At 35.9% G+C, this 15,000-nt stretch overlaps 1 protein-coding gene across 2 annotated transcripts in view; it reads right to left on the bottom strand.

Annotated features, from left to right (window-relative positions):
• HNF1B (HNF1 homeobox B) overlaps positions 1-11,040 on the bottom strand; it is a 264,716-nt gene extending 253,676 nt beyond the window's left edge. The window contains exon 1 of one of the 2 annotated variants that reach the window (XM_044054583.1): positions 10,569-11,040. In XM_044054583.1, the coding sequence (XP_043910518.1) occupies positions 10,569-10,924 (356 nt within the window). In that variant the 5' untranslated portion in view covers positions 10,925-11,040. The remainder of the gene's footprint in view (positions 1-10,568) is intronic. The other variant, XM_044054584.1, reaches the window with a different exon arrangement.
• Between the last annotated feature and the right edge of the window lie 3,960 nt (positions 11,041-15,000).

Here is a 15,000-nt window from a genome sequence, read left to right on the forward strand (position 1 = left end):
TCTGAAGCATGAAATGGAGAAATGTTTACAACAAGGAAAAAGTGTTTGCTCAATAACATGTCTTAAACAAGTTAAAGAGGAGTGGATCAGTCGGTGTAGTGTAACTTTAACTAAGACAAAGAACGGTGAATTTAACAAATTGTTTTAATGTTCACATATTTTTTCAGACTTTGCTGTTAAAGCTGTGAGACTTCCTTTATTTCATCGTCCTAGTTAGGTGATGGTACTATACTGAACTGTGCATTTGACAGAATTACAATTTTGAAAAGTCTAGCATGCCATAATTTAAAGGGAATGATGAGTGTGCCAGGACTGTCGGATTCTGATGTCTTGTTATGGAAAAAAATAGATTGTTAGTTAAAGACTTAGCATGGAATGTTTCTTCTAATTTATGATAAAACAAAAACCCTGATGTTAGGAGTCTATCTGAAATGTGTTAACAAATATACATACTGTACAGAAGGTGACACATTGTGTAACTATACCAATGTATTATAGTGGTACAATATACTAAGGCAGTGTTTTTTGTTGATTACTAAATTTTGGCTTTGTTATGCATGCATCCATGATGAATACCTACTTTATCTGTTTTAAATTCAAAGGTAGCTGAGACATATCCTGACCTACAGCAGTCTAAAATAGAAATCAGTCCTAGTCCACCACAGAACACATACTCAAGCACACACTGCACATAAGTTTAGAAGCAATTTAAACATTGACAGTTCAGCAATGAAAATATAGGGCACTGGACCTCATTTGCGTTTTGGTGCAGCTGTCAGTCTGTATTGACAGAAGCATAGCTCGACAGCTGCCACTGTAATATTCTGATAAAATTTCTCCCCTTTGGTTACAAAAGATTGCTGCTTTCTCCATGTAGTATGATTTTTTAAGTATTATGGTACAATAGTGGTGAGTAGATTCTCACCTCTTTTTAAAACTCTTACATGTAGTCTGTCACAGCTGCCACTGAAACAAAACAGCTAGAGAATGACATAATTTAAATCCAGGAAGGGAACAACTCAAAATAATAACAATAAAGTATATATTTATGGTAACATAATTAAAAAATAAGATGTTTTTTTCAACATAACCCTCACAACTAAAACACTGCTCAAGTAAAACTGCTACAATGCATTAATTACAATACCATCCTTTAATCAAAACATCCACTATGCATGAAAATGTTATGCAGACATTTTTTGACTTCCATGTGCATTTCACTGGCAATAAATTGAAAAGCAGATACCAGGAATGTCCTTGTTAGGATGACTTAATTTTTGTCAACTACCAAAACATGAAGTAAAGGTTGTGGAGAGAGGTTTATATGTTTATTAGAAGGCTGAGTGAGTTTGTGTCACTGTTTTTACATTATTATGAGAACTTAAAACATTTCAGGCTGTGCAGCATTGAGGATATTAAAAAGCTGATTATGAGATGGGAAAAGCCTGCAAGATGCAGGAGCAAAGCATCTTTGTTATGGCATCCTGCTCTGCTTAAAACTGGGAATGATAAACTAATGAATGCTGTCAACCTCTTCCAGAACAAATGTTGGAAAATTAAACAAATTCGGTTATGTATTTATTTAAAAAAAATACTCCAGCCAAACAAAGCCTGGCAGTAATGGAGAACACTACACATACAGCAGATTGCAGGCGGTGATGTAATTCAATATTCTGGACCTGCATTTAAGCAAAGTCCAGTGTTCTTCATTATCACCGGTTCAGCTATCAGCATATATGGGAGGAATTTGAGCTCCTGGTAAAACCCATGCAGAGACAAAGAGGGCACACACAAATGGCATCCCAGTACAAACCAAGCACTGTTAGGAAGCATCTCAAGTACAACAGTGTGCTCACCAACTTGGCTTTTCCTCTAGCTTCAAATCACATCCCAGATGGCTGCTCGTCACTCCAGGAAACACTTTTTTAATGCAAGAAGATTTTTTTATTTATTTATTTTTTATTTTTATTACTTAACAAATGGGTCAGACATCACCATCTTACATCTGTATTACATTAGACAGCCAAGAGTAAGACTTCCCATCCCCCAACCCTACGCCTATGTATGCTGGATCGTTGTCAAATTTGCCATTATAACCACTCCCTTCAAGTGAAGGAGAAATGCTAATGTGCATTCCATTGTAATGAGACTGTATTTGACTACCTACTTACTACTGCTGGATGTCTATTTGTATAATTCCCCTGTCTATAAGTGTTAGCTAATGGTGTTATGTGGTCTAATGAAAGTGTCTGTCTGTTCTGAATCTTAGCATTCAAAGACCCCTCCTACTGTTTCCTTGTGTACAGCTAGTTGCACTTACAAAGAGGAAAATTTACTGTAAATTGTTTCCTTTTTCATGCAATTTTAAAGTATTTAATTTATCATAAGGGCATTTTGCCTCAGCTGACAGTTTCTAATCTAGTCATTTTTTATTACTCCAAATTACACTAGAACACAAACATGCCACTGATCCTGGGGTCTTGTATTAAAACACTTGCAGTTAACCAAATCAGTGTCAGTATAATAATAAATAAGCCTTCTAGTGATACAAAAGTATCTTAATAATAAACTTTTGACACAGGAGCATTATAAAATCAAAATGACAGAATAACAGTAGTTCGCTTTTAAAACAATGTCACTTGATGTCAAATATTCAGACTAGCAACATTACAATATCAGACTAATACTATTAAAAAAATGTGTATTTCTCTGAAGCCAAGTCAATGTACAACGGTACAAATTCATTGCATCATATAAAAACAGTAGTGCAGACACATTCCAGTATATCAGAGCAATGATACAGCCACATTCTGTATATCATAACACAGAAACCGCCACATCCTGTTATTCTAGAACACTGGCACAGAGACGCATGCTAGTGTAATCAGAGCAAAAGCACAGTCATAATCTAGCATATAATGGTGATACAGGCACATTCTAGCACAATAAAAACAATGCTAATATATCAGAGCAATGATACGGACACATTCCACATACTAATACAATGGTGCAGCTGCTTTCTCACATATTAAACAATGGCAAAAACAAACTTCAGAAGAAATTATGTCTGAAGCATGGTACAACATTGTTATGGCACTGGACAGCCTTATTAAACAGGGATGTTATCTTTGATAGCAGGGAAAGCTAAAAGTAAGGATGCCTCAGAAATAACAACATGAGGAAGCCGTATCTCAATAAATCTTTGTGTCAAAAAGCCTTCCTGATGAAGCTGCAGAACTCCAGTAAGATAAAGACATAAAGTACTTACACAGAAACCTCAAGGATTAATTACATTAATTATCATCCAAAGAAGGCTAATTTTTAAAGTTGTGAACTGGGAAGACAATAGATTTACTGCATTAAGTTGGCAACAGAATTATGTGGCTTAGTCCCAAGTGGTATTAGTGATGTAGTTTACAAGTAGTAAGCTGTAAGACAAGAAGAACACCAGAGCCTTCAGTGTGTAGTTGTGTATGACTGCAACAGGAGGATGCAGTTTGTTTGAGTTATTGTAATTTGTGATGCAGCTGATTCACTCACTGCTCTGAATAATAAAATCTCATAGTTAGTTGGCCAGGATTCATTTATATCCTTTCAATACGACATCAAACTAAGGTCTCAAACATCTGAGGTGATGGTACTTTAAGTAGACACCAGAAGATCCTGTGCATGGTGCTGCTTAATGGAAAAGTGGAAGAACTTCCTTCTGGTTTCCTAGCCAAATGTTTCTTTTTCTGTATAGATATTTTCTTGACTCTCACCTGAAAGTGGCCATAACATCAGAGGACTCAAATGAAATAAACAAAATAAATAAACAAATAATGCAAAGCCTTACTACATCAGTATCCTGGCATCAGGAAAAAAAAGATAGATAAATATTTTTAGAGCTGGGTTTTGGTACTAATTCAGATACCAGAATCACAGCAATCGATCACCTGAACAACAGTTTGGTTTATTAATTAGCACTGGACTAACAGTGCTGTTACATTCTGACATGAAAAACACTAGGATGTCAGAATTGTGTTGGTATTACTGTGTCTTGGGGGAAATGCCACATCAAAACTCTGATAACAAAACTTCATTGTGGTGCCAACTGGTTATCCCGGTAACATGACAAAAAATGTAAAGCAACTCCATAATATCAGACCTGTGGTGCACCAGTAATCGAATATTAGAACAACACTTAAGTTACATCATACAGTCAAAACAGAGATGCAATAATGTTTCTTGAATAAAGGATATGGCATCAACAAGAAGTTTAAACCCTTGCTACAACAGCATGCACCATACAAGTAGTCAGAAGCCATACTTACACCAAATTAAAACTCCCCTATAAACTATTTTGTTTGTTAATAAAACTTTGTTTTAGAAATCTGTATGCTGCCAAATGTCTTATCAACATATATGTATTCAGTGCAGGGATTTAACTTATTTTGGGGATGCATCAACTATCTGACCACCATAGGTGTTGTGCCCAATGACTTATTAGTTCTGTTGAGTTTCACCATCACACCTTTTGTTTGCTTCTCTTCCTTACTGTAATCCACAAATAACTACCAACGCCTTACTTGTTATTCTAATACATAATCTAAGACTATTTAATACTATTATTTTGCTAGTGGTACTTCACCCAGAAAATGTATTTCCTATTCTGTTATTTCCACCGGCCTCTTCAAATAAATATTTTACTATGGAGTGTTTCTTAGAGAACTTGGTCGCTCTTTAGTAACCAGGGTAGAATTTGCTATGCCACTTGAGATTTCATTTTCCTTAATCTTCAAAGCCACACTAACCCTTGACTTTCTGTTGAGCTGATTATTTTCCCATGCCACTTTTGTAAAAGTTAAGGACTGCTTTCATATCCCAACAAGTAAATGTGCCACTTTTCAGTTTTGAACTTAAGTTATTAAGTAATGTGTGAAAAAAAATATGCAAAACCATTTGATAATTACACCTCTTACATCTTACTTATTTCTGTAAATATGTTGCTATTTTCTGCATTATTTTTAATTTCCATCACTGTTTTGATCCAGCTCACCTTCGCTCTCTTCCTCGGACTAATCGTGTTTTATGCTAGAGTTGAAATCTGTGTCCAGCTATAATATACAGCATACAAAACAATGCAATCTCCTAAGAAGAGATCAAAACATGGATCTGAAAATATTTAGCCAAATGATATTTTACTGTATTTTTATTAAACTTGCGCTGCGCATAAAATGTAATGACATCGTTTTGTGTAACTATTTATTTATTTGACATTTGTTAACCGGGTGAAGTCCATTTTCAGTGGAGACTCGATGAGATAAGCTCCAGAAAATGACATACTAGAATTAACAGAACATAGAAAAATGTAATTTAAGTTATACAATATAGTAAAAGTAAAACGTACAACACTGAATAGGCACAAAAAGTAAAGCAAAACTACTTCTGTCCCCATTGCAAAACCAGATGGCATTTCAGAACTTTTACTGGTTATATTTCGATATCCATTACAAAATAAACAAATGAATGCCATAAGTGTTACTTTTCTAAAACGCTTTTAGTGACGCTAAACGTGTTTTGCCCGTCATTGTTCATTTTTAAAATGGAGGCGGCATTATGGTTTGATATGCATGAGGCAAACTGAATAAAAAAGGAAACACAGCTAAAGCGTGACAGACCGACAGTACACGATTTCAAACTGGCGCAGGACAGCGTAGGGTGAGCGGTACTAGATTAAGTTTTAACTGTCATTTACACAAAAGGGGGGACCAAGTACGCCTTTTGGTTACTTTGTGCTGCCGGGCCATACCTCTCAACTGTCTCTAATTTTATCTCTGTCCCTCTTCCACCCCCCTAAAGCTGGTGACTTTGGGAGAAAAGGCAGTGAATTACACTTAATAAATAATGACAATAACTACTGTTATAGACTTATTTTGCTTCAGAAATTGTTATTAACTCACATCCTCGTATTTTTCAATGTGTCAAGTTAACAGTACTAATATTTTAAAAGTGTCCCTGATTATTTCTGGCTTTGTCCATGATTCATTGAAAGCTATAGCTGCCGCAATTCTGGGATTTTTATGGCACACCTTACTTATTTTCACACTTAGTAAGTCATTTTTGTAACTACATACAAGTACAAGACAAACATGGCCATCTTGGTCATGGTAAACCTTTCTAAATGAGTTGCTTCTAAAGACTTAAGATAGTATAATACATTACATTCTTGCTTTTAAACTGAAAAAAAAAAACAGCAAAACTACAAATGTTTAAAAGTCGGTAAACATTCAGGTCAGCTAACATGGTACATTGCAAACTTCAGATCTCTTATTTAGACATATTATGTTCTAGAGTGTAAAATGATTTACGCTATACTGTACGTCCCCCCATTGCAGTTACATGTGGTGCACATTAGTTATTTTATGTGAAAGATAGTTCTCGGTAATGTCAAAGGGTGTAATAAACAGCAGTTTCTAAAGACACATTTCCGAAGCTAGTCAAACATTTAAGATAAACGTTACGGCGTAATGAATGCGCCTAATATTACTACGTTAATATTTTATCAAACAATTTTTTCAAAATAAAATTCATGTTCAAGACAAGAGAGGCACATCAATCTGAATTCTAAACGGGTAGACATGTCATGCCTTAAATATTTCAGTATAGCCTGGTAAACGATTCCATGACATCTAAATGTAAGCAGCATGCCATTTCCACTAGTAACAGATGTCACTCCCTTAGTCCCCTTTGCAACCTTTCCTCTTTCTCCCTGCTACCAAATAAATTACATCCTTTCATACGACTAGAAAGTTAATTTTATACAAGTTGCTCATTTGACAGAGTGATTTTACCCCATTTTAGTAAGGTGTGTCTGACCGTAGTCAAGTTAATACTTCAAAAGCAGAAATTCCCAAGGGAATTCTTGCTTAAAAAGCTGCCCCCTGACCCCGTCCCCTTTTAAGACACCTTTAACACTAGTTTGTAATCGCATACATTATATCCACAAACCCCCAAAAGTCTAACCTGTTCGGAAGAGATGGTCCAGGTCCTAGTGATTGTTCACCCAAACAGCAGACTGCTTGTTCAACAATATGCCAACATTTGGGTTTGGAGCTTTTCATGCTGGTTTACAACGTTTGCCAATGAATAACCAGACCCTTCTATTCAACAATCGCGGGCCATTGTGTATCTTTCGGTTGATGATTTATAGAAATAAATTAATAACCATTCTGACTGCACGTGGCTTTAGTTGACGCTTTCAGACTTCTAAACTTCCAATCCTTCTGGAATTTAACGCCACCTGGTTCTTTTTAAAATCGTAACTCTTCAAACAATGAGATCTATTGAAATTTATATTAATAAAACGCGTATTATTTAAATGTCTGAGTAAAACTATAAATGCTTCCTTGCTGAGCTGTTGATGTTTATCTATTAACACCAGTCAGCACATTAACCGCAGAAATGTATGGAGCATTCAGAAAATATCGATCTGAAGAAATATGATAACTTTTTTAAAAATATTGTATAATATTTTGTTACAACTATAACTTGAAAATGATTACGTAAATCACCCAGAAAGATGGTTGTTCATTAACAAAATGTTAATGTCAGAAAAAAACAACAACAGAAGATTCTAACAATATTCGGGAGCACAACAAATTAATTTTGTTAACCGAATCTCTCAAGTGTACCTCATTACAAGGACTGTTCTTCATTTTGGGTCTCAAAAAGACAAGGGTCCGTCTAAGTTATTAAGAATAGTTTAACGACTAGCCATGGTAATTAATACTGTTCCGTATTACTTCATCAAAAGAATCCTACATAAAGTATAGCATAACAAATGTTAACCATGATGTGAGATTTCTAGGATAGTTGTTAGTTCTACATTGTGCCCACTTGTTCCACAGTATGAGGGATACTCTTCCACATTTGGGTGACAGCAAGGTGAGAGCTAGGTTGTTAATAGTCACTAAAAGAGTGATTAGCAGAGCTTTCAAAACACCCCATTGAAAGAATATACTGACTTCTGGAACATTTTCTTGTTTTAATACTCTTTAACATGTTGTTCGAATGACATAACTTGAAATATTTGGTCAGACCAGCTCTGAAGCGTGTTTAACCTCAGTAAAGAGTTCCTGATTTAAAACTATTCAGTTACAGCCAATTTAGTTACATGCCAATTTACAGCAGAAGCATATCCTGCTAAATCAGAAAAAAAGCCAAAATAATAAATAAACAGATCACTCCTTTTTAGCAACCGTGTTTAAATACTTCTGTATAATATCAAATAAGTGTCTGGGCAAAATGCAAAATAGTAAAGTGAGGCGGTGTGGAATTATCAGTCAGAATACAACAAGCACGGGAATAAGAGTGGGTTTAACGTTTAATCAATATTTACATTGTCTTAATTTTGTTACACTACACTAAAAGGTTAAAATACACGTCAGTGCCTTTGTCTACTCAGTTCGTCTAATCTTGTTATTTATGTATTTGCTTTTATTGCGCAGTGGTCTGATTCAACTCTCCTGTGCCGAGGAGGTAAACAATCACATCTGTCTGGATATGTGGACATTCCAGACGTGGAACAAATCCCACAATACAGGTAAAAGTGGCTGCGAAATAATCGAAAATGCCTGGATCCCCGACTTCAACTCAAAAAGGCAGTCTACAGAGCAGTTTCCGCTTTGTTTGCCTTATCCTAAAGGGAAATGCTATTAAAAACATATGTAAATAACGAAGTGGGTTTATAAAAATATTACTTTATAGTTGTTCTGATATGAAGGTTTGTCCCATTATATGACTCAAAGAGAACTACATGCTTGCAGTTTCCTCTCCACTGATGTCGCCCACAAGTTTTAAATCAGCTGTAGTAGTTAATAATAAATTAAAGGGTTGCATTTAGTTGATATTTTGCTAAGAACAGAAATAATAAACTGTCTGGGTAATTAGTAACTAGGCTGTCAAATGGAGAAACGTGGCGGGTTGGTTGAAATACCGGCAAAAGATTAAAGAAACCGTTCTGTTTAAAATAAAATGGAAAGCAGGAGTCATGCAGAGGACTACTATTACTACCAAACTGCTTAAATGTTCAGTTTACTGTTTGATTTACTGGACTTTTATTATTGTTTCTTTGTAAACCAGGTTTTGCATTTTCCTGACGATGAGCTGTACAGATTTCTGCAGAATGTCCAGACTTTTGCATCATAATTTTTGGTCTGTTTTTCATAAAAAAATGTGTTTTCTAACAGATCATTGGTAAACATTTGAATATTGAAATTAGAAAATGACAGACGTTTGTGTTTCAGACTCATACACTTTACAAAATTAATGCAAAACATGTTACTCTATCAAAGTGCTAAGTTTGTAAGAGCAGTACTTAAAATTGTCCCTATTTCGGGACCTTTGTCCCCCAGTATTTATTTTCGCTCTAAGAGGTTGAGAGGTAAGGTTGCCACCTTTTCAGATTCCATAGTGGGACAAGTTCGGTGGAAACATGACATTCTGCAGGACAACTGTGCCTGCAGCCAACACAAAGGACTGAACATATATATATATATTTTGTTTTTGCCAAAATAAAAGCTTATTGCGGCATTTTGAAGTGCGTACGCTGTTCTATATAACATTTAGAGGTGTTTTAGATACAAAATAACTGTTGCATGCAGCTATTAAAGGACGCTTATGAAGTTTTTTTCTTATAAAATCTCAGGACATTTGTAATGTTTTCAGTTTTTTCGCAGTCAAGTGCCCGAACAGGGAATGCCCTGCGCCAACAGGGTCGGGTAGTAACCCTTTATCTTTAATAATTAAGTTTTTGGACTGTGTAGAACCACTAGGACACTTTATTAATAACAGTGTGTTGTAGCCTCTGAATGACGATTTCGTAGCCCTATAAATTACAGGACCCATTTCAATCGCAGAACAGAACATAAAAATCTGCAGGCGGAAAATGTAAATACTGGGTTTCTCTTAATCTGGACCTTAAGATACAACTGTTGTTCAGAACAAGCGGTACTAGTTCTGTGTGACGGAAGGAATGCCAACAGTAACTAAATTTTTATATGATCTTGTGTTTGGAAAAAAATAATTTCTAACGACTAAAGGGAAAACACAATTATTTTCATGTACTGAAGTCCTTCGACAGTTTTAACTTTATGTCCTCCCTAGGGAGACACCTTAAAAAACCAATAACTCACGCGTTATCAGCGTATACTAACTACTAATAACATTAGTTCAAAATTAAAATGTGAAATTACATTTTATGAACGTACATATGACCATATGTTGTTCTACATCGGAATACTCGACAGCTTACTTTTTTAACACGAAGGCCTACGGGTATTTTATTATGAGCAAACACCCTAAAAGTTTTCGTCCCCCATGCAGAGCTTTGCCCAAGTAAAAATGTTCGCTGGCACTTTCATCTAAATTACGTACGTACACTGACAATTGTTTTAACACCTACAGTTACTGTCTGTCATATAGTTTCAAGGAGACACAAATACCATACAACGTAAAAACATAAAAATGCAAAGTTACACTAACTTCTTTGCGCACCAAATGCTGCAGCACAAGCTGTGCATGCTTACCTTAGCATGCGTTCCACCTCGGCCCTCTGCTCGGCTGCCTCCTCGGTGTTGAGGGACTGCAATTCCTTGAGAATGGGCGGTGTATCGTAGTCGTCACCGTCTTCAGAGCCTTCGTCCCCAGACAGCTTCCCCTTGGTATGTCCGTTGGTCAGACTGTGGAAGACAGGTTTGCAGTCCGTCTCGGTACTCGTCCCATTCATCTTCTCAGGCGACATTTGTAACGCTTCTAACTTCACTCCAAAACTGGGCATGGGGTCTAGGTCCTCTAGAGCTTGGATCAATGCATCCTTGGTAACTCCAGAGCTTAGAAGGGCACTGAGAAGTTCGTGTTGGAGGGATGTCAACTTGGATACCATAATAAAAACAAAACAAAAAGCCCAGAAGCTGCACAAATGCACAGAAAAATGTTGGTGACAGTGCTAATAACCAAGCTGGAATCCCTGTCTGTGACTCGGCACCTGTTGCTCTTAAAGGGTCCTTACAAATGTTCTCTTGCTAAGTCCTGGTGGCTGTGTTTTGCCATGATGATCCCTTGGATTAAGCAATATAAAATATGCTAATAAGTGGGGAGGGAGTTAAGCGGCTGTGCAAATGACGAGTAAGAAATGGAGCTAGTTTCGCGGAGCTGGAGGAAGTTTAGGATTGACTCACGCTGCTGTGTTTACAGAGGTGACTGAAACTTCTACTGGCTCTGTTTATCAACCAAACTTTAACTGAACTTTGGACTTGAAAAGCGGAGTCGCAGAGTGGAACTACACAACATATAGCTCCCCCAGCACTGAAATCTTTTATTTAGTTAGTTATTTATTTTCACTTGCAGTAGGCAAGGTGAGCTCTGATACTGCAAACGGGTGTAGCGCTCTTAAGACTGTGCAGGGTAAACTACTCCTTTTCAGTTATTTCATTGTATTGCATCCTTACTTCCAACAACACGCACCCTTTCCTCGGCTTCAAATATCGGCACCGGCATAATTTATGTAACGGTCTGTGAGTTCAGTAATGCTTTATTAGTATGTACAGTTTGTTTGAGTATATGTTGCATTACAACATACTTCTCAGCTGTTCAGAATGTTGTAGAATGGATTCGATTTTTGCCTCATATTTTGCCTGCCCCCCCAAATGTTTTATTTTACTGTAAATCACTGAGGATTACAGTCAGTCAATAATTCATTGCTCAGAAAATGCGTGCTGTTAACATTTTAAGTGAATTATGGTAATCTTTAAAACAACTGTCTACCCTATATTTGTAATTAATTGCTTATTGTTGTTACTGTAAAAATATGCGAATGCTATTATTTTTCTCTGAGCTTAATCTGTATCTCTGTTTTTTAATGTTTATTAATGTTTTGACTTGGAGCTTTTCTCCCTGGGTCTCTGCTGAAAATGGACATATATCCAGATGGACTAGCCCGGTTAACAAATGTAAAATAAAATAAAAAATAAACTGTCACCGATTTTGGCCTTTTGCTCCCCTTCTTCTTTTTTTTTTTTTGCTTTATCCAGACTTCTTGAGCAAAGAAGTTGAAAAACATGGTTACAGCGTGTGCTGGGTGGGGTTGGAGTTGTGGTCACGCTGTGAGTTCATAAAAACACACTTTATAGCTGCCTTAATTCACGTTGCATTTATTGTATGATGGGTTTTTAAAAGCGGCTTAAGATGTACGTTGTTCAGTTGGCTTTCTCTATGTAACGAAATATGCCGAACAAGGACAGTAACACAGTTACCAACTGTACTTTTAATTTTTCTTTTTAGGGTGACCCGGAAGCACTGAATCACGGGGTAAACAAAGTGGAGACTGAGAGAATCAAACCCTGTATTTCAAGGAACGAGGTGGCACGTTTAACCGCGCATAACCTTAATCCTATACGCCAATTAGTATACATTTTTACAAATGACAATATTTTTACAAACGTTTTGGCTTTTGGAATTAAGGTGTTTCTCGTCGCAGACGCAATAGGAAATAGGGATGAAAACTGATCAAAGGCTACTGACATGCCAACAAACGATTAGTTTACAGAGCTGAACAATCGCCAGGTGTCACTGTATGTAAACTACAGATGTTCTACCTGACAGTTTTGTTTCTTTTGTTAGTAATGTATACACGCCATTTCTTTCTTATAAATTGCAATTTCTGTTTAATTCTCTACATCCAGTGAATATGACACATTTATTTTCGACAAGTAAAAGTTGACATTTTCTTTACACACCTACAGATTTACACTACACCTCACCGTTCTGAGCAATCCAACACCGACTGCTCTGTGACTAGGCTAATTCCGTATCTTCACTTAACTGCTATTTAAACAACCTGAACAGTTTCATTTTAAATGCAAGCAAAAGGTTAATCACATACCATCTTTTCCCAAATTATTTTAACATCAGTACTTTGTTAATAGAGAACTACCTTTGTGAAATTATTTACATTGGCCCTGTCAAGTTATAGCATCGGCCTAATAACATAGTAAGCAAGCACAAAGAAAAATATGCCATTAATCATGAAATTGGTTCAAAATTGTTTGTAGAAGTTCCACACATTACTCTTTCACCTTGAAATATTAGCTGCACATTCCACTATATATTGGTTCATTCCCAAGTTTTAAAAATGTTATTCAGCAATAATGCATTTATTGACACTATCCACTTACCTAACTACTGTCACATTCCATTTTAACATAAGAACCAGAAACCAATATTGTTAATGTCAAGTAAGTTTTCTCTTAGGTCCCAGGCCCAGCTAATATCAAACTTTTGCATGACTTATAGTCGGTGTGCATGATATACAAAACATTCAAATACTTTAAAATATGAAAAAGGGTTATAACACGCCAATCGTGTTATTAAGCATAACAAATGTAGAACTTCACTCAAACACACACACACACACACACACACACACACACACACACACACACACACACGAAAGCTTCTGTAAATAGATTAAAACCTTTTCACTTTTTCCTAATTAAAAAAAATATGGATAACTAAAGCAAAACAATTGTACTGCCAATACTGACATTATTTCGCATAAACGCGAAATGAATGATGCTTCTAATGTAAAACACTACAAAGGCTGAAAAATCGACATAAATGTCTTTCTGTATATCTATGTCTGCCTACCTATCAATCTATCTATCTAGCTATAAAACGTACTGACACATGTTTCGTTGGAATGTGTCCACTGATAATGCATTATACAGATTTATTTTAAAAAGCTACTCATACAAAAATTGGCACTTTCCCAGTTTTGAGCAATCTAATCTGAATATTTTTAAATTCACATAGAACGTAACAATTCAATAAACAGGAGAGATATTTAGCATAACATTTTTACAGAGCAAGGTTTAATATGCAACGGCCAACCTTTTGTGAATATGGAAAGCATCAAAATATTTGTTTCTACTGTTTAAACAAATAAACAAACATGAATAACTTCAAAATGAAAATAGAAAGGTAGTGAAAGCGCAGCAATAATGAAAAACACTGTGAGTAAAATTCCAGTTTGCACGTACCATTTATAAGTTTCACTGATCAATATCACAACGTGCTGCACATTTTTTCACTTGCCCTTTTTCTTAATACACCATTTTTTTTGGAGTTATAGCAAGCGGGTATTGAATATTTCCCCACTGCCCTGATTAACCTTGGGGGTTCAGTTATGAATTCAGAACTCCAGTCTAGCTACACTTAGGGAAATGCTTACAGATTCTGTCTGTATTCACTAGTTGTAAGTGCGTCTCTTGATTGACATTGTAAGATTACTGTCTCATTAAGCAACTTGCTTAAAGTGAGAGATTCAACCCCTGTACAAAAGGATGGCATTGTTATAAGCATTTATTCTTGCTATTAACATTACACTATAAAAAATGCTACACCTTTTTACGATCTGCCACTCTAAACTTTATGTATTCCCTGTGAGAATGCAGTATATGATATAGAAATAATAACTAAACGTATTTTCTTGAGCATGACCGCAAATAATGATTTGCCTACTGATTGGATATATAGTGGCATGTCTTTGCAAATCTGCATTTAGGTCGCAAGTGTCATTTTGTAATCGGCAATAAAAATTATTAGAATGAATATTTATCATTTAAAAGTAAATCAACACAACAAAGGCGTATGATAATAGACTGCATTCTTTATACATTTGAATACAGCCATTATCCAACAAAATAACTTGATGCCTGTTTGTTCGACTATAATTAATTAAAAATTATTAATCGAAGAAGCCCCCAATATCAATAAAAAGGCCACATTTAGAAACCAGGTTTGATATTGTATATGAATAGGCTAAAGAGCGGATAACGTACACTACAGAAAGCAACGTGCATTTCGGATATACTATAGCATTGTCTTCCACATCCATAGTGGGTTGGGTGTTGCACCTCTGGACAGCCTGTTTATCTAAATGTGTCGGGAATCCCGCCATAC

This window comes from Protopterus annectens, chromosome 13.part0 (genome assembly GCF_019279795.1).
Source record: "Protopterus annectens isolate FY-2018-M chromosome 13.part0, PAN1.0, whole genome shotgun sequence".
Classification (NCBI taxonomy): domain Eukaryota; kingdom Metazoa; phylum Chordata; order Ceratodontiformes; family Protopteridae; genus Protopterus; species Protopterus annectens.